Source organism: Ammospiza nelsoni, chromosome 7, assembly GCF_027579445.1.
Source record: "Ammospiza nelsoni isolate bAmmNel1 chromosome 7, bAmmNel1.pri, whole genome shotgun sequence".
NCBI classification, from domain to species: domain Eukaryota; kingdom Metazoa; phylum Chordata; class Aves; order Passeriformes; family Passerellidae; genus Ammospiza; species Ammospiza nelsoni.
In genome coordinates this window covers 30546496-30568360 of record NC_080639.1, presented here as the reverse complement: position 1 = coordinate 30568360, position 21865 = coordinate 30546496, and the positions used below count along the sequence as shown (strand labels likewise).

The following is a 21865-nucleotide window of genomic DNA, read 5'->3' as shown; positions in this document are numbered from 1 at the left end:
CATTAGAAATGGTTTGTGCTCCTTCTCCTGCTTGGCGTGGAAGGTGTTGACACAGTCAATATCCAAAGAGGAAGCCTATTTGTTACGAAAACGTTTATTTTGCAGTGTATATTTGGGGAAAGGGAGAACATTTCTTTTGTGCCTTCTAAGAAAAATTCTCTCAGGTTAACTCTGGGCCTCCAAGGGGCACCAGGAAGGATTTAACCTCTTCTGGAATCACCCTGCCTTGCTGGCACAGCCGAGAGCACAGCTGGCAGTGGATAACAAACAGGGGGTGATGCAGGCACCTCTGCTTCTCTGCTTGCAGGAGAAGGCCAGCTCCCAGGGAGCAGATCGTGGTGACACCATCCTTTGCTACAGTTGGCATGGAGACCAGGCAGCTCACCGAGGAGAACGCAGACTTCGCCTCGCGGGACCGCTACCACCAGTCCTCGCTCATCAGCAGAGAGGAATTTGGGAGCCAGTTCCAGTGAAGGACACACACACACACACACAAAAATCAATCCATTACTTCAAAAAGCATTTAGAAGTGCTAATGGCTGCCACGGGTGCCTTTTGAAATACTTGAATGTACTCACAAAGGATGTGAATTGCTATTTATGTATTTGAGGCTTGTTTGTTTATGCAAGCCACAGCATTGCTGGGCTTCAAGCCTTACCCAAACTGAGGGGAGAAAATGGAAATGAAAGGGCCAGCCTGGGAAGTGATGAGTTACTGAAGACAGTATAAACCTTTTAAGGAATTCAATTTTAAGCCCTATTGAGTTCTAAAAAAGGCTGCTGCTCTAAAAGCTTACAACACCCCATTTCAGATGTCTTCTGGGTGACTGGGGACACTCTGCCTGGGAGCAGTGACGCTGGCAGCAGGAGCCAGTGCCCCACTCCCAGCTGTGCCACGGATGGATGCGACCTTCCAGGTCAATTCACTTCTCCTCTAGGCATGAATTTCCCTGCTTGTAATACAGTAATTTTCTACCTCAGCCTTTCAATTACCAAGGTCTTAGAAAGTATTTTAAGACATTAGACAATAGGCCAGAATCAGTGGCAAGTACGAGAAGATTATGAAGTATATTCACAACTGAAATCGCACATTTAAGTGCAGCAATGCAGGATAATGACCTCTTCTGTAAAACTGTGAAATTATGTCTTAGAAGCTGTTCATAGTTATTTCCCACATCCTTTCTGATGTGAGAGCTGAGACCTGATGAAATAGCTGGGCCCACTTAAAGCACCTCCTGGATGAAGGGACAGATGGTTCAGAATTGCTTTAGCAGAATAACTTTACCCCAGCACCACACATCAGTTCTGACATTATGAGGAGGGGGAAATCACTGCCTTTCACTTTGTTTCATCTCTGATAATTTCAACCTTTAGATTATTTATTTCTCCTTCTGTGCAATAAAAGCCTGAGACACCAGGAACTCCTCTCCATCCTTTCTGTGGGCACTCTCAATGCCTTTGAGCACCATTCCACTTGCCAGTGCTAAGTGCCCTGGTGTTGCTGGGTGAGGGGAGTCCCATCCCATGGCCTGACCAACTGCAGCTTTGGCTCTTTCCTTTTTTTTACAGAGGGAGGCACAGGAGGCTTTCTGCTGACATGGAGAAAAGAGCCACCTTGGCGCACTGCAGAAAGTGTATTCATTTCTCAAGGTTGCAGGTCTTGGACTAAGTGCTTTTAACTTTAATTATCTCAACAGAGGCAAGAGGAAAGTTGTGTTTGTGTGACCTGCTCTGACCCACCTCAAATGAGTCACTCAGTGTTGGAAACACCTTTCCAGGATTCCTTCCTGCCTGCCTCTTGCTGGTGGTTTCCAAAGAATCTGAATCTGCTCTGTGGATTTTGGACCCATGTTGAAGCTTCTCCTGGGGCCAGCAGCTCCAGAGAGCCCTCCCTGTGCTTGTAGCATCCTTAACCTTGGCAGATACCCCTGTTGTGCAAACTTCAAACACTCCTTGGTGCTGCCCCACTGCTGGCAAGCTGCTTGGTGCTGTGTTACAGTTTCATACCTGATCATAATGCCATTACTGTAAAATCTTGTATTTCACAAAGTCCGGTCATGTATGCGGTCCCTTTCCTCCCGAGTCAAGGATTGCTCAGCCCCGCATTTCTCTGTAGCTTGAACAAAAGAAAACCCCAGAGCATGGCATGAAGAGATTAATAGGCAGAAATTCCTTGGTAGCTTCTTTGTTGGGAGATCCAGAGAGGGAGGGTGGGGAAGGTCCTTGGCTGTGCATCTTGCTTGCTGAGAAGTTGCACTGGTTGAAAATTTGGTGGAGAGTGTTTGCCTTTTCAACACTGTGGCCCCTGCTTGTCCCCAAAACTGGGATGTGATGGCCCTTGGTCTAGCAGTAGTGGGAAGAGGTCCCCCAGCTTTGCTTTCAGCTAAGTGTGCAGCAGCTGTCCCCTTCTCCTGCCACCACTGTCCAGCGGCCCTTTGCACCTCTGGAACATTCTGGTTGTGTTTGTGTGCTGGCCAGGCCTCTGCTGGCTGCCAGGGAGAGGCAGCGTGCTGTGCCATGCAGGGGCTGGGGAGGGACACCTGGAGGGCTCTGGGTGCAGTGATGGGGTGTGCCTTGGTGTGTCTGGAGAGAGGCAGCTGTGGCTCTGGCATGAGCGCTGGATGGTTATTGCTGCTCTTGACACCTGGCAGTGGAGGGAAGGCTCTGCAGAACACACTGTTCCAGGGGTTTCGGGGGGCTCCACATGCTGCTGCTGGAGAAACTCTACCACCTCCTTCACTGGCACCTCCACCACCACAGCAGGAAGCAGCTCCTTCCATCACCTGGTAAGCACAGGCACCTGCTCCTTCCCTTGTAGCTGCAGGGGGAAATGCATCACACAACCCTTGCTGCATCACAGGTGAAGAGTACAACAGCCTTCCTGGGTTATGCTTGGAAAGGACATGCTGATCTTCCCTGGAGCATTACCTCAGGTGTAGTTTATGGAAAGAGTGGCAGGAAGCCTTTTAGCACCAGTAATCCTGCAGTCTGGGCAGCATTGGAGACCCCATGAGACACTACAGGAACACAGGGCTTTGCACCAAGGAAACTTTTCCAGCAGGAAAGAAAGCAAGCAAGCAGTTGTACAGCTAAAGATCATGGTGTCACTTCAAAAATGGCTGTAGCTTTGGTTGCACTCTAAAAAAAATGGGTGAAATTAGGTGGATAGGAATTTATCATCTTCACATTTAGTGAAGAGAAGAAATGGGGGTGGGGATTGCTCCTGTGAGTGGAAATGTGCTGCTTTCATCCCCTGAGAGCCCAGCTGAGCCTCCACATGCTGGGGATTTCATGAAGCTTCAGTTTCCCTGAAGGTGAGTTTGGGGCCCAGCTCTGAGCATCAGATGCCTCGTTGTATATCAAGGTTGCAGCTTGGCTACTGTAATTATGGAAAGGCCTTACTGCTTTTTAAGTCATGTGAGATTTTTTATCATCCTATAATTATTTTCTTTTTGTTTGAAATTTGATATTATTATTATTATTATTATTATTATTATTATTATTATTATTATTATTATTATTATTATTATTATTATTATTATTATTATTATTATGTTCTGCAAAGGGTCAAGGTGTGAAAACATTTGTTTTTGAGAGAGGTGTGGATATGGTGCACAGTTTGGTTCCTTTTGAAGGCTCCAGCTATAAATTGGTGGCTCCACTTTTGATGGTTTCCTTTGCAGAGCATACAAGCACAAAAGGCGGGTGAGGATAAATATTTTATTACTTGCTTTGCTGGAAGCTCATGCTGCATTTATGATCCCTTAGCACTAAGAGGGTCCAGAAATTGGAATTTTATGCCTCAAAAAACTTCCAGCACAAATAGTCAGGACTAAGAATGGGCAGAAAAATTGTTGTGATATTGGCATTAAGAGACAGTTTGTCAGTTGGTATAAATTGTCATCCACATGGATCTGTGTCCCATTAGGAGTCTGCACAGGGACAATCAAGCTCATTAAATCAAACTTAGCTCAAACTTGTCTTTTTTTTTGCTCTCCTCTTGTCTTCTCTTGATCAGCCTTGAGTTTCCTTCAATGGTTATTTCTGTGTATGGTGGCCAAAATATCAGACACCTGCCATGGTCACCTCTTCACAGCTGATAGGTGTGACCACAGTGTTGAAGTAGCAAAGAAGGGTGACAATATGAAATGATGCTTGTGTGCATGGCTGAATTAAGGCACAGGGGGCTTTCTGTGCCTTATGAGGTGGTTTGTTCTCAACCATGTGGCTCTGATTTAGATTCAGACAGGCAAAGTTTCTTAAACAGCATCATTCTTACACCTGCAAGGTCAGAAGAGATTTGCTGAAGCACAAGAGCCAGCCTAGGATTAACATTTAGGTTAGTGGGAAATTGAAGTTATTTGAATTATTGCCCTTGCCTGGTGAATTTTAGAGAGGGTAATTACAGGGATAAAAGAGAGGAGATTTTGTAGACAACCTATAAATTTGTTAGCTGTGTATGAAAGTGGAATATAACGCTCTTGTTATGTTCTGCAGTGGTGTCTTGCTGCAACCCAGATTTGGCACAGCATCCCTCAAACCTGAGACAAGGTGAAACCTCAGCGGTAACAGCCTCAAAAGCTATGGATGAGAGGCTCTAGCAGCAAACTGCAGGTTAAAAATAAATCACTTTAAAGCCCATACAGCACAGGAGAGGCTCCTTTCCTCTCTGCCTTCTGCTCCTCGTGGCTTTTTTCATAGGATTTTTGTGCTCATATCCCCCAATACCTGGGATTTGCCCTCCTTATGCAAGAGCAAACAGAACCACGGGTGCTCCCAGAAACTTGGTGATAGAGGAGCACACCTGTAACTTTATTGGATCCAAGTGTCTCTTCTAAATTTCACTGGGGGCTTCTTTCCAGATTTAAGGGCACTGCTCTAAAGTGTTTAGCTCAGCTGCAGAATATCTGGGTGTGCTCCAAACCAGAGTTGGTGGAAAAAGGTCCTGAAAGAAATAAATAAGAAATTTAAAATTGCTTCTTCCCAGATAGATTTGGATGGCTGGTTTATTTTTTTCCCCTCAGAAAATAAGGGATTCTTTTTTTCCAGTGACAGGATTCAAAATGAAACATCAAGTTGTGCATTTTTCTGTGAGGGATGAAGAGGGATCACAAGACCCGTATCCATCCTGACCTCCAAATGTCAAATACCTGGAACAAGCTGCTTCCAATGGCGGTACGAGGCAAGCAGTTTTTGTTAAAATAAATCAATAAAATACCACCAACCCCAAAATTTCAGGAATAATGGTCACGTATTAAGTGCCTTTTGGATGATTGGTGTCTGTTAATGGATGGTTTGTGGCATCAAGAGGAGATGTGAACGTAATTAATTACTTGGTTAGGAACTATTTGTCCACTTTGGAAACTCAGGGCTTTTAATAACAAATTCCAGGAGGAGAAAATATTCACTTTGTACCTTAATTCATCATCAGCTTAAAACTTGTCTGAGGTTTATGAGCCTGATCCAAGTTTTGGACAGATCTGGGATGAGTTTCAAGGGAGCTGCAGGAGTTTCATGACATTGGCTGTGCTGTGAAAGGCTCCTATGGAACCAGAGGGAAGGGACTGGTCACTGTAATCCTCCCAAAGTGTTACAGAGATGCCTCTTCTGCAGACACTCTCGTGGTTTTTTGGGATTTCAGACCTAAACAATGTAGAAACCACCATATTTTGTCACATGTCTCTACCGCCTCAACCTGGAAAATGGAAATCAAGGTAAAGAAAAACACACTCTGTTTTTCCCTCCCCCAAAACAAGATGATGGGCAGGTTTCAATTAATCAATTTCAATCATGTTTTATATATAGCTTTGTTAGAGGCTTCCTGTGTTAATGAGGTTGTTTGTTTGTTTGTTTTTAACTCCTTTGCTGTGTGTGGAATGTGCTGCTTGCTTTCAGCTGGAAATGCTAAATGTGCTCTGTACATGATTTGGGGAGGCGTTTGAGTCACAGCCTCTTTCAGGAGGATGCTGGGGCATTACTCGACATCAGGCTTTGCCTGGCCCATCTGGCTCCTCAGACATGATTTCATGCATTTAAATCTCCTATTGCAAGGAGGATGGGGAGCAGCCCTCGGCCTGGAGCTGCCCTGGGAGCAGCATCAGCAGGATGCTGCAGCGGAGTGTGTGGTGTGCCATGGGGATAAACAACTCCAGCACCACATGGGGAAAAGCCAAGTGCTGGTGGCCTTCACTGAGACCTTGTGCTCCACACAGCCACCTTCATCCTGCTGCAGTTCTTCCTTCTCCCACCACTGATGCTCCTTTCCCAGCCCCCAAGGGTGTCAAACCCATCACATGGATGGTGGGGTTCATATCCCCTCCACACTGCCCTCTGCAGCTCCAATGGGTAAAAGAGTATTTTTTTAATAAAAACCAACAAAGTGAAGGTTTTTTTTTTCTCTGTTGTTTTCACGTGGCTGTTGAAACTGGAGCTCAAAAATATCAGTCATAAATTGACTCCTTATATTCCTTACGAAACCCTGAAGGTAGGAATAAAAAATAAGATGGCAGGAAAACACAGTAGCTTTAAATTTACAGGCACTAAACCTTGACAAATCAGATACCCGTGGGGGAAGGGACTGCATTTAGGAAGTCTGAAACTGCCTGAATGTCAGTGTTTCCTTTCCAGGTGCTTGTAAATAACATGCTGCTCATGGAACCATGATGGAGAGAGCAGGGAGGTTATTTTCTGATGGTGAGAACTGGTTTAGGCCCACGGGTTCACACCTGTGGGGCCTTGGCTGGGTCTGGTGAAGGCAGCTCACCACTGTCATGGGCTTCAGAGGCTGCAGTGGCATTCCTGTCCCAGCTGTACCAAGCCCTGCCAGGATGTGGCTCATCCAAGGGCACATGGGGGCCTCTGGCCAGCGTTTCCTGCTGCTGGTCCTGCACTCGGACACACCATCCTCATGGTCACAAGTGCCCTGTGTGCTTCAGAAATGCAGCAGGTCAGGCAGGTTTAATGGCAGATTTTGGGAGGATATCAGCTACCCCCTTCCCCCACAGGCAGAGGGGGTTAATTCAGCCCTCCCTGCTTTCCTAGCTGGTGGCACTGCAGAGTAGGCCGTGCTATGGGGGCGCGGAGCCATTCGATACCATTCCACATGGGCTGTTCCTGCAGAAGTGTTTGGTTTGCATTTGCCTGTGTCTGCTATGCCTCTCCATGGGCCTGTTGAGGGAAACAGTAGGAAGAATTTATTGAGATCCTTTTGGAAAAGCATTTGATACTGTGCTTCCTGCTTGTTGGATTTACAGCTTGGAAGGATGCAGTAAGAGTGGGGAGCTGCTGTGTGGCTTGGATGTTAGGGAAGTCTCTTGGAAAAGGTGGGGGAAAGGGAATGACCTCTAGACTCTGTATTAGGGCCCTCAGGCATGAGAGTGAGGGGACAGGAGAACATCCATTTCATGTCAGGGCAAAGTTTGGTTTTCATTTGCTCCCTGCAGCCCTGAGAATGCATCCTTGGCCTCAGAGAGGTTGCTGTGGCCCTACTGCCTTATGTGTATTGCACAGTTAAAAAAATCAGATTTGCTGGTTGGAAGGTGCTTCTTTCCAGGGACTAACAAAACTTTCTAAAGAATCATATTTATTACTTACTATCTTAATAATTGGTAGCATGGAGTCCTGTATTTTACGTAGAAAGATATCCCCAAGTGTTTGAGCTGCTGCATTGCACTACCTGTGCCATCTCCCAAAGTATCAAAATTCTTCACAACTCCTCCCCTGAGCTTTAGCTGTGTATTGGTCTCTCTGTCTTATCAAGACAGAAGCTTTGTTTTGCACAACTATTCCATACAGAATGTGTAAATACCTGGACACAGAATGAAGAGGCCTAAAAATGTCCTCTGTAGATCAGGCACTTTGGTGTTGCCTATGGCTTCTGGATCACTCCATTTGCCAGGACTGGGGTGCTTACTTTAATGACTAAAGCATAATCATGATTGGTTTGTGCTTCATGTCCAAAACTGAGCAGCTTGACTTGTTCCTTGGGTTTAGGCAAATTTGAAGCAAGAAGATGGCAAAAGCTATAGGGAGTAGACTAGAGCATGGATTGATAGAGGGATTCCTCAGAGGTGGCATGGAGAGAAAAGCCCGGGGGCAGAGGAGAGCCGTGTGGGGTAAAGCCAAGGCCCTTGGCGTGCTCGTGTGGGCTCATCACTGCCACCTCTTGGGTGGAAAGAGGCTTCCAGGAGAGTTTGTGTGCTTCAGCCTCCGACTTCTGCTTTCGGTGAAGGGCAAAGCGGGCAGCGGGGGGCTGTGGAGCGGACCCCGGGTTTGCTCGGTGCTGCAGCCGTCCGGACGCGGTGAGTTGTCACCAGCTACGCTCTCCTCCGGAAGGTCGGGTTCTGCTTGGCTTGCGGAAATCAGGTCTGATTCTGAGGCAGAACCAGAGGGAAAGTGCAGGGCCCAGGAGCGACTGGAGGGGAGAGGTGGGCCAGAGCGGGTTTGTGCTCCCCGGAGAGGGAGAGCTCAGGTGGACCCTAAACCCGGCACATGGGGATGCCGGCAGCCCCGGCAAAGCCCGGCCCACTGCTCTGCGGCGTGCTCCCTCCCAGAGCTAGGAGCATGAAATTATGAAGGGGAATTTCAGAACAATGAAGGGAAATCCTTTGCCTCCCGTACAGCCCGGCCTGGGAAATTCACCACTGCCAGAAACTGCACCCTCAAACGCTGCTGCCGGCGTTCAAAAGGGAGTCAGCTTTATAAGCAAGAAAAAAGCTGAAGTTATTTGCCAAGGACTCGATTTCGATGGGATTTAAGTTCAGGGCGGGAGGGGGATGACCCGGCCGTGCTCGCCGGGTGCGGGGCCCGCGCGCTGCCCGCGTTTAATGCGGAACCGAACCGGGGCAGCTCCGCGACGGCCGCGGCGGCGGGCAAGGGGGTCGTGCTCGCCCGGCGCGGTTGGCAGATGCATCAGGAAAAATAAAGTAGAAGTAAAAAGGAGCGTTATTATTATTATTGTTATTACTAGTGCTAATAGTCCCGGTGCTGCCGCAGCCAGCCGGGTGAGGGAGCGGGCGGCCCGAGGCTGCGCGGGGCGGGAGGGGGCGGCCGCTGGGGGCCGGGCCGGGCCGGGGTGGGGGGGGGCCGTGGGGAGTCGGGCCATGCCGAGCCGAGCCGAGCCGCGGCTGGGTGATGTCAGGCTCGAGGAGGAGCCTCCGCCGCCTGCCCTTTTACTTTCGGGCGCCGGCACTTGGCCGCAGGCTGCTGCCGCTGCTGGCCGGGCCCCCCCCTCACCCCCTCCGCTATGGGCACCCCGCACTTTTGAGGCGCCGCCCCGAGGGGGGGGGGGCACGGGGAATTCATTAAAAAATCGCTATTTACGTGGTTATTCATTGCCCCGCTCCGGGTATGTGAACAGCCACCCCCCTGCCCCCCCCCGGCTCCCCTTGCATCCACCCCCAGCGCCATGCCGGCAGCCTGCACCTTGCTGCTGCTGCTGGGCTTGGGGCTGGTCCCGGTCCCGCCGGCCGGCTCGCTGCCCCTCGCCTCCCCGCGGCGTCTTCCTCCACCTCCCCCTCCTCCTCCTCCGTCCCGAAACCGTCTCGGCCGCCCTTCCTCGCTTCCCGCCGGCAGCCCGGGTGAGTGCTCCGCGATGGGGATGGGGAAAAGGGGACGGACGGGGTTTCGTCCCGGCAGCGGCCGGAGAGTGCGGGGTCCGCGTGGTGCGGGTCTCTCGTGGTGTGGGACCCCGCGCTGTCCCCACGGCTCCGCTGCTGTGGGTGCTGAGCATCCCGACATCACCAGAGCTGGCTCAGCTGGGAAGTGTAACACTCCCCCCCAGTTCCTTTTCCTTTTTAACCTTGCCCAGCTCACTGTCCTACAGCTGCTTCAGTGGGTGAAGGTTTGGGATGGGAATGGTGGGTGGGAAAGTGTAAACACGCTGTGGCTGTGTGGACAGACTGGAAGGCGAGCAGTGCAAACTTCACCGAGGAACTTGAGAAGGGTTTTGGGGGACACCAGGAGTGCTGTCCACATGTGTTCACCCATCCAGGTGGGAAACGGGGGGTTCCTGTAGGTGGTCTTCGGGGTCTGGGCTGCCTCCTGCTTGTCTCCAGCAATGCTCTCATCTCTCCTTAGGTACTGACCCCTATCAGGTGTGGGGACAGATGCCATCAGCTCTCTGTAAATACCCTCCTTTTCTAGTCGCCTACAGACTGTCAGATTAGTCATGTATAGAGTCAAATTTTTCCTTTTATGCCACATCTTCAGTGCTATTATCACAAGCAGTGCCTAGTTTCGTGCTTTACAGATTGTGCTGAATGTGGTTCCAGCACAGGATAAATCTTATTTTTCCCAGAACAAGCAGGGATGTTTCAAGTGTCATTCAGTAAACTGGCTCACTTGCTCACCAAAGAAGGCACATAGCTCTAAGGATGACTAATTCTCAATGAGTTTGGAAAGCACCGAGTGTCTGCAGGTGGTATAAGGAATCCAATATGTCAAATTAATCCTGCGTAGGTTTTAAGTGGGTTTTAGCATTCATTGCCTGCCTAAACTGGACTGTCAAATTTTATCTTTTAATTTCTGATGTGGAGAGAATATTGTGCTTTGGAACTTGTGGTTAAGTTTAGTTGCATGGAGCTGTAAAATTTCAGGAAATGTGAGGAAGTACATTTATAACCTTTTCATTTTCGTCACAAACCCAAGGCATGCTTTTGTAGGATGTATCCAGACTAGACCAATGTATAGCTAGGGACATCAGCTGGAATGTAGCCTGCAGTGGATTAGAAAGCTCCTAACTAGCAGTGCTTGTGAGAGCAGCTTTGTGACTAGGATACTGCATGGAAATGAAGGAGATTTGGGTCTGTTCCCAGCTCAGCTACTTCTTTGTGCCTCTCCAAGTATCGGTTTGCCCTCCAAACTGGGAGAGAATAATGCTGTCTTACCTGCTACCAACCTTGTGAAGATAAAATCTGCAACTTGCCAGCAAACTGCTCACCTATTATTTGTTGAAAGCTGCGCAGATTCCTCAGCGGACAGAAAAAAAAAAATTAATTTAATCTCAGCTTTCAGTCTGGCATCTTTTCCTGTGACCTTGATGACTCCTGAGAGTCAGTAGAGGAATGCATTTCCTTTGTTAGGAGTCTGAAAAGCTCGGACTATGTGTCCACATGCTGGAAGAGCCATTTGTCAGCCCACAGTGCCTGGCTGGCCGGCTCGGGGGTGCAGGCTTTGCTCCGTGCAGCCAGGGCTCAGCAGCCACAGGTGCTTGCGAATGATGTCAGGCACAGCCAGAAGGAGCAGGGCATGCCGTGAAGGAGTGACAAATAGCCCAGCTCTCTCCCCAGCAAACGGCACCGTGAATTACCCTGGCTCCTGACAGCTGCGATTCACTCGCTGTTAGCGCCAGCTCCATGCCTGTCAGTCACGGGAATTGTCTGGTGCTGCAGGAGCGGGCTGGGGATCTCCCGAATCACCCTCAGGTTGAGCTGCAGACTCCAGAGTCCCTCTTTGTGTCACCACTGCTCCTGCCCCTCTGGAGGCATGTCCCACCTTTGAAAACACTTGCTTGAAGCCGGGGGACCATTTCTTGTGAACCCATCACCCTGGCACTGCCAGGAAATGAAGATTACATCTCCCTTTGCAGCATTCTGGGGCTGGGTGGCAAAAGCCCTTTCTCAGGCCGGGCTTAGTGAGCAGATGGTGAGGCAGTGGGTGTAGAAATGGGGCTTCTGAGTCTCTCACAAAGCGTGGGGCAAGGGAGCAGGGCTGCCCTTGCAGCCTCACTGCCTTCCTGGCCGGCTTGTGCCTCAGCCTGCATCTGCCGCCCTCCCTGCCAGACCCTCTGTGGGCTTGTCTGCTGGGAGATGAGGACAGATGGCTTTAGCCTGTGTTTATAATACTGTCTGAACCCAAGGACAGTAACACAGGAAAAAAATAGGTGAAGTAGGAAGCAAGAAAGCTGGTGACAGTAAAGTTAAAGCATTACCAAATCTCTCCATGAAATCTCTTCTGGCACAACTTCACATGGGCGCTGAATGAGCTGAAGGGCACTGTCTGCCACCAGCCTGGGTCAGGACAGGGTTTGGTTACAAGCTCTGTCCTCCTGCAGGTCTCAGAATTTCAGGTTTCCCATCTGTGAAATGGGAATAATTCCAGTGACACCACAGGACAGCAGAGGTACCACCGAGCCCCTGACAAAGTCACTGTGGCTGGGGTCTCCCTGTTCCTGCCATGTCCCTTTTCCTGCCACTTCTACCCTCACAGGTGCCCTGCCAGGGTGCCCAGCACAGCACGGAGCCCCTGGCAAAGGGCTTTCCCTGAGAAGCTGATCTGCTTTGCTGCCATCTGTGTCTGTCCTTCTGTCCCTGCTCCCTCTCTCCCATGGCAGGTGCCACCTTTCTATGCAGCTTCCCTGGTGGGAGCCCTGGCAATGAGGTGTGAAATTGCCTGAGAAGGAACCAGCTTTAGTTGCAACAGAGGTTTAGGCTGGCTGCTGGGAGAAACTTTCCAAAACTCTCAGAAGGGGTAAAAAATCTGTATTTATTTATGTATATTTTTAACTTTCTGCCTGAAACTTTGTGTGAGGAATAAGCAAAGTTAGGAGGGGGGAAGAAGATGCTGAGGATGTTTGTTTGCACAAAGGTATAGTGTTGCCTCCAAACCTGCCTCACATTTTGCAGTATGTATTTTGTGGCTTCTGGGGGCAGAGCCCAGCTCTCCCTGCAGCCAGACTGATGCAGAGAGATGCAAGATGCTGCTCTCTGGCTTTGATGCAGTTTCAGGTGACTGTGGGTGGTGCAGGAAGGATGCTCCCTCCCCCTGTGGTGCAGGGACAAGGAAGAATTGCCTCCTGTGCCTCAGCACTGCTATCAAAAGGCTGCAGGGTTTTCCTGTCTCGGGCATCTTTGCTGCTCCTCTGTGAGCTCTGAGTGGATTTGGTTGGTGGGCTGTGAACATGAACTCCCTGGGGTTGTATGGATTTAGCTCTGCTCCTTTGGGGTGCATAATTTAAAGCAAAAAAGAAAAGACAAGGAAAAAAATGCACTTCAGAAACAGAGGAAGATTGGAGATCAGCTTTCCTGCCTGTTCCTCTTCTCAAGCCCTGGAAGGTAGCAGGGTTTGTCCACTGAGCAGCTGGGTTCACATCAATTTGTCGAAGCACTTGATGTGATATTAAAGTGCTAAATGAGTGGTCTGAGGGATAGCTGTGTGGCCTGGCTGGCAGGGAGCACACAGTGATGGGTATTGATGGGCACTGCCATGCACAGTGACTGTGCCTGCGGGGATGTGAACAGGCAGGGGCGAGGGGAGAGCTGCCCATTGCTGGGCTCCCCCAAAGTCTCATTTCCCAGCCCCAAACCACAGTGCCAGCCTGTGCCCATCCAGTAGGTGTTGGCAGCACGTTCTGCTCCAGCACCACACCACTTCAGAGGGATAATTTAACTTGCTGGATGTTTTTCTCGTGGCTGGGGGGACAAGGGAGATGGGCTGTTGCTGCCATGTTTGCAGGGGCTGGTACCAGCCTTGCTGGTGTGGGGGTGCATTCCTTAGCAAATATTCTTTTCAGTATCAGAAGTTGCAGATACTGATCTGTTTAGAGGAGTGTGAAGTTTCTGGGACAACTTGTTTCCTTCACCTGCTCTTACAGATACCAATTTTTGGGCTGCCAGTCAGAAAGTCTCCATGACTGAACTCTCAAGCTCTTGTATGTGCTCCATCCTCCCTCCATTCTCCCCACCCTGCTCATCTGCAGGGAGCATGTCAGAGCTGCTGAGACTGACTCCATCACCCTCACATCTCTCAGAGGTGGCAGAGGATTTTGCTCATTTAACAGAAGGGTTATGATACCAGGTTAGAAAGGCTGTTTGTTTTGGTGCTCATAGTGAAAATGAATGGATGCTGCTGACCGTAGCTGTTCACCCAAAATGTAAAACATGAAACTTTTTAGCATCAGTCTGGTTGTGTTGGTTTAAATGAAGCATTCATCCATGCTAACAAAATAACCCCAGCAGAATACAGAACTGTTTCAAATAACAAGCTAATCAAGCCAATAAAACCTGTCAGTACATCGATAGGGTTTCAGTGCTGTGATGTAGAGATTAAGGCACCACCAACGTCCACAGTGCTTTGGAGCTGCTGCCAGAGGAACCTCCTGGCTGGCACTGTGGGTTCCCCATCCATGGGAGCTGTGTGCCATTTCTGAAATAAGGATAGCTACAGAATGGCAAGGTTCAGCTGTGGCTGAGCCTGCTGACTTTTTGCAGCACAGAAATGCTTTCTGCCTCTCTCTGTGCCATTCCAGCCACCTGGGGTGCTCCAGGCAGGGCTGCAATCCCTGAAATACCCCCAGAGAAATAGTCTGGAGCTGGATAGGTTGTAGATAGTCAGTGTAAATCCTCTGGATTCTGGCTTTCCTTCCTCACATAGTGTCAAAAGAGTTTCTCTGGTATGGAGGGGTGAGGAGCCTGGGGGTGTCGGGATATTTCTAGGCAGACAAAGAGCACTGCTGAAACCTGGGCTGATCCTCTCAGATGTGCACAGAGCTCCTCTGGAAAGAGGCAGGGCCAGATCTTGGCACCTGCTCTGGTGCCTCTCTGCTGTTGCAATGGTGCAAAGCAGCACTGGGGCAGTTTGACCAGCTGGAGTGTCAGGAGGTGCTCCGAGCGAATCAAAGGTTGGTAGTTGGGAATATTCCCTTGAAAATGCTCAATGCAAAATCCATAGTCTGTAGCTTGTCATGAGGCCTGAGTACCCCAACCACAGGCCCTGTTATTTACATTCAATTGAAGATGTAGGTCATACAATAGGCTTTTTCTCTTTCCTGAATGGCTGAACACAGAAGGCAGAATCCAATTTTCAGTGGCAGCAGACCTGATTACAAATTCAAATTTTTATTTCTTTGAGCAGTTTTTGCAACATTTGCATTGTAATTTGCTGTTTCTGTAAATATGAGAGGTTCATTTGCTGGGATATTCATCCAGAGGAGATGCAAGAGGGCTACAAGCACAGGCGTGGTGAAAGAATGAAGTCTGTGGGTGCCTCTCAGGAGGAAATGGTTTTGTCACATCTGGCACCCCTTCTTTCTCACCATTTTCTGCATACATGCAGCTGATGTGTGTGCACCCATCACCATATATTTTTTAATGCCCAGCTGTTATATATATAACATCCTGCTGCTTCAGCAAGGGGCACAGTTCATGCGGAGTCTGCCTTCATCCTTTCAGGCTGAAATCATTCACATCTGAGGACAAGGAGAGAATTTTCCCACCCAAAAGGGAAATGATGTTGCATTACTGAGCAACCAGCCCAAGTAATAATATAATCTTAGAAAAATGCAGTTCCCTTGAGTAAAGGAAGCTCTGTAAACTTCAGCTCCTCCAAGCTATTAGTGTAGCTGTTGCCTGTGCTGTAGAAATGCTGCTGTCAGACCTGGTTTGCTGAAGTGCTCTGGAGAGAACAGGGGAAAAAGGGGATAAGAACCAGCCCCTATATAAAACGAGACCTCTTGTAAGATCTGAGTACTGTGAGGTATATAATACAGATTTTAGGACCTTGGTTATATCCCTTATTTGCTGTTAATTTGTTTTTTTGTCTCATCTGGGTGCTGGAGAGGGTGATGGCCACTCATGGTCATGAAGACATGGAGAAGGGACAGGCAGACCCAGGCTGAGCACAGGGATCAGCTGGAGGAAGGTAAAATGATGCAAGGTTTCCACTCAGAAGGCTCAAAAGCCTGTGGTTTGTCCTCTTCTGCTTGCCACAGGATGTGTGGCATTGGTGTGTGCTGTGGCTTATCTTGGGCTCTGTGGGTGCTGAGTGTGTGCAGGTCCTGTGGCCAGGGCATGGACTCAGCCATGGGGAGCCCCCTTGGTCTGTGCAGCAGCTCCCCAGGCTGGGCACTCACTGGAGCCTGCTCTGCCAAAGTGCTGCTCTTCACAAAACCTGTAGGAACCTGCTGTCTTGGAGGTCCCTGCCTTCCAGGCTAATTTGTTTTAATGTATGAGAACAAACAAAGCTGCCTCAGGAGCTTCATCCTTTCAGAAACCAGTATGAAATGCGTGAGATATAAAAAACTATCATTTAAAAAGTGCCTGAAATGCATAAACAGGATGGAATAACCTACAATAATAGGGTGTAATAACCTACAAACTGTTGCTGTGCTGCTTCCCCCATCCCTCGGTGGCTTTGGATGGAGCTATTTTCAGTTGCCTGTTCTCTGTACAGGCAGGGCTGTTGAGGAGGGTTATATCTGCTTTTGCATCTGCTGTGCCCTTGACTTGGAGTCATTTGATAAATAGGTTTGCAGTTGGTTACTTAAGCATCTCCCAAGCTGCAGTCAGCATCCCAGCTGTGGGTGAGGGAGCACTGCTGCCAAAAGTCAGGATCTGTGTCAAGAGCCTCCTAAGATTTGGCTGTCTTTCCCTAAAACCCCAACTCCTGGAGTTGTCATTACAGGAGAATCACTTAGAGGGGTAGAAGAAGAGCGTCTGGCTGTTGAGATGGTAGATAGAAAAGCCTGGAAACTATTAGCTGCAATGCTAGGAGTCACAGAGGAAGCCCAGGTTGGGTTTATTTAAAAATACCGCTAGCTCAGAGCTGGTCTCCAGAAGCTTTTGTGTCCAGACAGAAGGGTTGTTTCAGACACCCCTGCTTGGCATCTGCATCTGCAGGAGAAGTGCAGCCCTCTGCACTGTCCTGCTGTGCTAGGGGAAGAGAGGGAGCGCAGCAGGAATGCCGAGGGCAAACCCAGTTGTTCTCTGTCCAGCTGTTTGAATACCTTGTGCAAGCACCTTGACCTTGGTGGATTGCTTCTCCACTGGGAAAAACAAGCTCCATGTGCCTTGCCACTCTTTGCATGGCCATGGAGCAGTGCAGCGTTCTGACTGTGCTCTGGCTGAGGGTGATCTTGTCACTTGCACTGTGACCACATGCTGCAGGTCCTTCCCTTTGCCTTGCAGGGTGGACACCCCATCTTGGGCTTCCAATCTGGTGCTTGGAAAAAGTCCTCTGGAAGTGCCATGACCTTTGCAGTTGTTTTGCCAAGGCAAACATAGAGATGTTTGAGGGACCTTTTGCACAGCGGTTTGATGGCAACAAGGCTCCTGCCACTTAAGTTTGGGAGAAAATAATGTTTTCTTTTTAACTCTGAGATAAAGTCAGTGGGAAAGGAGTGAGGAGGAATTTTAAGTGGTTTGATAGAAAGGCATGCAGACTGTGCACAAAGGGTTAAGCCAGCAGGGTTAGCTGTTGTCCCAGGGGTACAGCCCAGGCTGCATTTCCCAGAAGACATCGAGTTGCACACACACATTAGGGCGTTTTTCTCAGCATTTTTCAGCAGGCTGTGATGGCAGAGGTTTTGAGGGCTGTTACAGGATCGGTCTCTCTCTGTTACCTCTCGCCTCTATAACCAGGCCGACACTGTGGTAATTTCTGCTACCAGAACCACCCTTAGATTCCTGTGAAATCTCCAGAGCACAGAAGAAACCCTGGGCGGGCATTTTGGACTGACGGACAGGCTGCTTTGCTTACTGGTAGCAAAGGTGGGCTCTCTTTTTCCTTGAAGAGCATGCTAAAAGGCACTTCTGTCTCTGGAGTGACAAGAGGAATTTAGATCTATGGAGCACAATTATTCACGTCACTGCTTGTTAGGATGCTGGTGTTAACACCCTTCCTCTTGTGGAAAATCTCTTAAGCCCTGAGGACTGATGTGAAGCGTCACGCTCTGGTGAACTTTGCTGAAGCAGGGATGAATCACACTAAGTTTGGCTTCAATGTATTGTCCAAAAGATGCCTTCTCTGATAGCCTAGGAGGAGAGTTCTGCTGCCCACCCACCCAGGGTGTCAGGATCGATTTTGGGGGGAGGACAGCACTTTCTGGAGTATGCATAAATTGGGGGGTTAATGTGGGAGTTTGGATATTTGAGGGATTTTTCATTTGGCTTTGGTTTTGAGTGCTCTGTAAAAGCAAAAGGCAGGTCTGTAAGAGATCTCAAGACATTTCCCAAGGGATCTCAATATATCTCCTCCCTATCTTCTGGGATCACCCAGAATGGTAGATAAATACACCACTTTTTTAGAAATGAGAAGGATTTCACTGCATCTCTGAATAACTGTCCTGCTACATCCATGCCACTATAGGTAAGAAAACACTTTCTTATCAGGGAAACTGAAGCAGCTGATAGTTAAACCTTCTGCAAAGAAATATCCCAGACAAGTATTGGCCAGGTTTGAACCTGCATTACTTGTAAGATCTCCCAAACTGACAAGGTAATTTAGGAATTTGGGGAGGAAATGCAGAAGGTAACCCTGTCTATTGAACTCGATTCTCTGCTGTGATGGGAATGATTTCCAGGAGTGGAAGCATCCACAGACCAACTGCGCATGATTTGAGCTCCTTGTCAATTGGAATCAAGGACCCTGATTGTGGAGCATAATGCTGCTCTTGTAATTCAGCCTTTATCTTTGTGCTGGAGCTGGGTATAATTGTATCTGTGTCTGGAGGGACAAGGAGAAGGGTTTCAGTGGCTGGTACTCACAAAGGCATCTTTAGAAACCTCCTCATCCCTGGTACAAGCTTGGTAGGGCTTAAATGAAAATACCCCTGAGTAGCTTTAGACATTTGAACAGTCATCATTGTTTGATTCAGATTTGGTTACAGGACTAACATCTAAATGTTAATTCTTTTTAGGACATTATCAGCTCTTTCAGCAAGTGCAGAATGGGGATGCAGTATTAGACCGTCAGCCAACCCTGCAGATAAAGGCCCTTTGAAAGGATGTTTCTTAGGAGGGAAACAATCAGAGAATGCAGAAAATCATGAAGATGGTCTCTTCTTAGGAACAGGTAGCAAATGTGATGCATGAGGAAAGCTAAATGAACCAGGAGGCTTTTAAATTGGGGAATGGGAATAACAGCAATTTTGTGGCCTCTGAGGACAGTCCCCAGCATGCAGTCAGAGATCCTCATCATCCTGTCCTGCAAAGTGCTGCTAGACCTGGAGATTGTAGGGTGTTGTTAAGCTGTGTCACATGCTGGGTTAAGACTGAAGTTGGTGGTCACATGGATGTGCCAAGGCAGTTGATGTGTGGTGGCTCTGTGCTGGGTAGTCTGTGTCTTTGTGTGGGCAGGTGGGTTTGGGGCACAGATTTCTGTCCTCTCAGTATTCTGCTCTGCCTTGCTCACCACCCCGTGCCCGTATGCATCGAGGTAGGATGTGACCTGACCATGACTCCCCCTGAGCCCTCAGTGACATCTCAGAGGGTGACAGCCCAGCCCTGCCCTTCTCCAGCACTCATTCCTACTGCTGCCCACATCTGAAAGAAGGTGTTTATTTTTCATCCTCCCTGAAACATTTGCAAGGAGGCACTGGAAGTGGTAAATCCCTTCCCCCGTTCTCGGAAAGGAAACGTGTGGCTGCCGAGGAGTGGCACAGTGGTGGCTGTGGGGCAGGACCTCTGTTCCACCTGTCCCTGGCAGTGCTGCTCCTCTGCTTGTCAGTGGTGGCAGCTCTGCCAGTGCCAGGGGAGAGGCCTGGCTCATCCCCTGGAAGAAGGAGGGCCGGCGCCATCCTGAGCTGCCACCGCTGCTTCCGGGGCAGATCGGCGCGGTGTCATCTAGGAAATGTGATTTAGATCATCATCCTTTGGCAGCAGATGGGGGAAGGGAGGTGGGGGCCCTTGTCTCTTCTGGGGATTCATTTCTCTTTAAGCTGCTGTATTTATTTTTTTTGCCTGTTTGCCTTTTTCTCCATCCCTTCACAAGTCTCAGTGCCCCTTGCTGAAGGGCAGGAGCCACGAGAGCATCCATGGTTCCTGCTGCCATGACATCATGCCCTGCATCCAACCTGGGTGTCAGGCTTGGGCTACACTCAGTTTTCCCTTGAGATGGGGTTGCATTTTGCTGGTCTACATGGAGGGAAGGATCCACTGAGCCTTGTGACTGCATGTCACCAAATGGCACCGACCACTTGGCAGGCTGATGATTTTCCTGCATCCAAGAGGGCTCCTTGTCCCTCTCATCCCCGCAGTGCCCTTGAGAAGTTGCTCAATTCCCAGGCTGGTCATCATCCCTGAAGTGACTGCCAGCCAGCAAAGCTCTTTGGCGTGTGCCTAATGTTAAGCACAGGGAATAGTTCCCTGGGGAGCTCTTGAGTACATTGCTGGAGTGAGGCTCTGGTCAAGACACCTGGACCAAAGCCCACCTGCGTCACTGAGCAGCATGGCTTGGTCCCCAGGGACTCATGGCAGCCCCTGGCTGCTCCCAGCCTCACCTCTCAGCATTGCAGCACCTTTCCCTGCTCCTTCCTCCATCTTCCCAGTATTTATTATCCCTTCCTGTGTGTGGGAAGCAGGTCTTGGACTCAGACCACTTTGGAGCAGGGACTTCTGGTTTTGTTTCCAGAGTGGGATGTGAAAACACAGTCTTGTTTTCACCTGGGTCTGCAAAAGGCTGAGTCCTCAGCCCCTTGGGCAGATGTCCTTTGCCACTGCTTGGCATCACTTTTTGATACGCATTGAGGTTTTGTGCAGAAAAATCTGTGCTTCAGCCCACAGTCCTTGTGGTTTTCAGGTAATTACAAATACCAATAGTTGGGGTGTTTCTTTCTCCTGCAAGATCTGTTTAAGTCAAATACAAGTCACTGAACTTATATTGGGAGTAAATAAGCTTCATGGAATGGCTTTGGTTATCATGAGGTCACACAGAATGAGCTAATGCTTCCTTCTGGCCTGGAAATTAGACTTTCCAGACAGCAAAATTTCATCCTGCAGGTTCTAAGCCTCTAGCACCTTTCCTCAGAGGGGAGCCCAAGCCCCAGGTCTGTGCAGTGCTCAGCCCCTTTAGAGATGCTCAGCCCTTATCACCAAAGCCCAGCCCTGCTGGGGGCAGGTTCCCTGTATTGCCAGTTTCAGTGAGCCTGGGCAGCTGCTGGGGTGAAAGCCATCCCGTGGGTTGTGGTGCCCAGCTAACAGGCAAAGTGCAGTGAAATCTCTCCACAGCACAGTGAACTTGCTGCCCTGGAAATATTGACCCCAAGCTGCAAACCTTGCAGACAAATTCCAGGTTTCTGGAAGTATTTGTGCGAGAGGTCTGGAAAAGAGCCACGTTAGAAGTGAAGCTGTGTGCTTGCAGAAGCTGACAGCAGCCTGGTCCTGCTCCCTCCAGCCCCACCAGCCTGTTTCTTACCCCTTCACCAGAACTGTGCACACCACCATGGATTTTTCTCCACCCCCCCCCCCCCCCCCATCTTTTTCGCAGCCAGGATGTTTTTTCTTGCCTTTTTATTGTTCCAGTGACCTAGCAACTCCACTTTGGTGGAGTCCTGCCAGGAGACTTCCTCCCCGAGCTGTCTGATAGTCTCCAGCAGCACTGCCCTCGGATGGGAGCAGAAGCTAAAATGACACCAGGCTGGGTCCCTGAGTGGCTTTTGCTCTGGCCTTGTGAGTGCTGGTGAGGGCAGCATTGCCTTCCCAACTAGGAAAGCTTCCAGGGGGCTTTAAAAGCCTCAGAAAAAGGAAGGAGAGGCAACACATGGGTGATATTTTCTGTAATATTTCTGCAGGACATTATAGAAAAGACTCGGGGGTTTTGGAAGGGAATTTGCTGATGCTGAGATTTAGCATTTGGGATCTCTGCTGCAGACAGGGTAGCTGGGGACATTTCAGCATTGCAGGGTTCAGGAAAGGGGATGGAGAGGAGGTGTGAGTGCTCAGAGAGCTGTGCACTTAGGGAGCTTTATTTTGGCTTGGTTTTACTGATGTTTACTAAAAGCAGTAGAAAAGAAATCCCTTTGTTAAGTGCTTCTGGGGCTGCCTTCGCTCTGCCCTGGGCCTGCAGGGGCTTTTCCCACATTAACACTGGAGGGAGGCTTCCAGGGCAGAACAGAAATGAGCTGTCAAGCCAGAAAATATGGCTGGGTTTGGCTT

The 21865-nt window shown here is 49.3% G+C and overlaps 2 protein-coding genes across 3 annotated transcripts in view; both read left to right on the top strand.

Annotated features, from left to right (window-relative positions):
* The window catches only part of SLC12A8 (solute carrier family 12 member 8), a 47248-nt gene extending 45828 nt beyond the window's left edge, over positions 1-1420 (top strand). Inside the window, exon 13 of the mRNA XM_059475836.1 lies at positions 308-1420. Coding sequence (XP_059331819.1) covers positions 308-473 — 166 coding nt within the window. The 3' untranslated portion in view covers positions 474-1420. The remainder of the gene's footprint in view (positions 1-307) is intronic.
* A 7856-nt stretch (positions 1421-9276) lies between these two features.
* HEG1 (heart development protein with EGF like domains 1) overlaps positions 9277-21865 on the top strand; it is a 51619-nt gene continuing 39030 nt past the window's right edge. Inside the window, exon 1 of one of the 2 annotated variants that reach the window (XM_059476150.1) lies at positions 9277-9577. In XM_059476150.1, coding sequence (XP_059332133.1) covers positions 9406-9577 — 172 coding nt within the window. In that variant the 5' untranslated portion in view covers positions 9277-9405. The remainder of the gene's footprint in view (positions 9578-21865) is intronic. The other variant, XM_059476151.1, reaches the window with a different exon arrangement.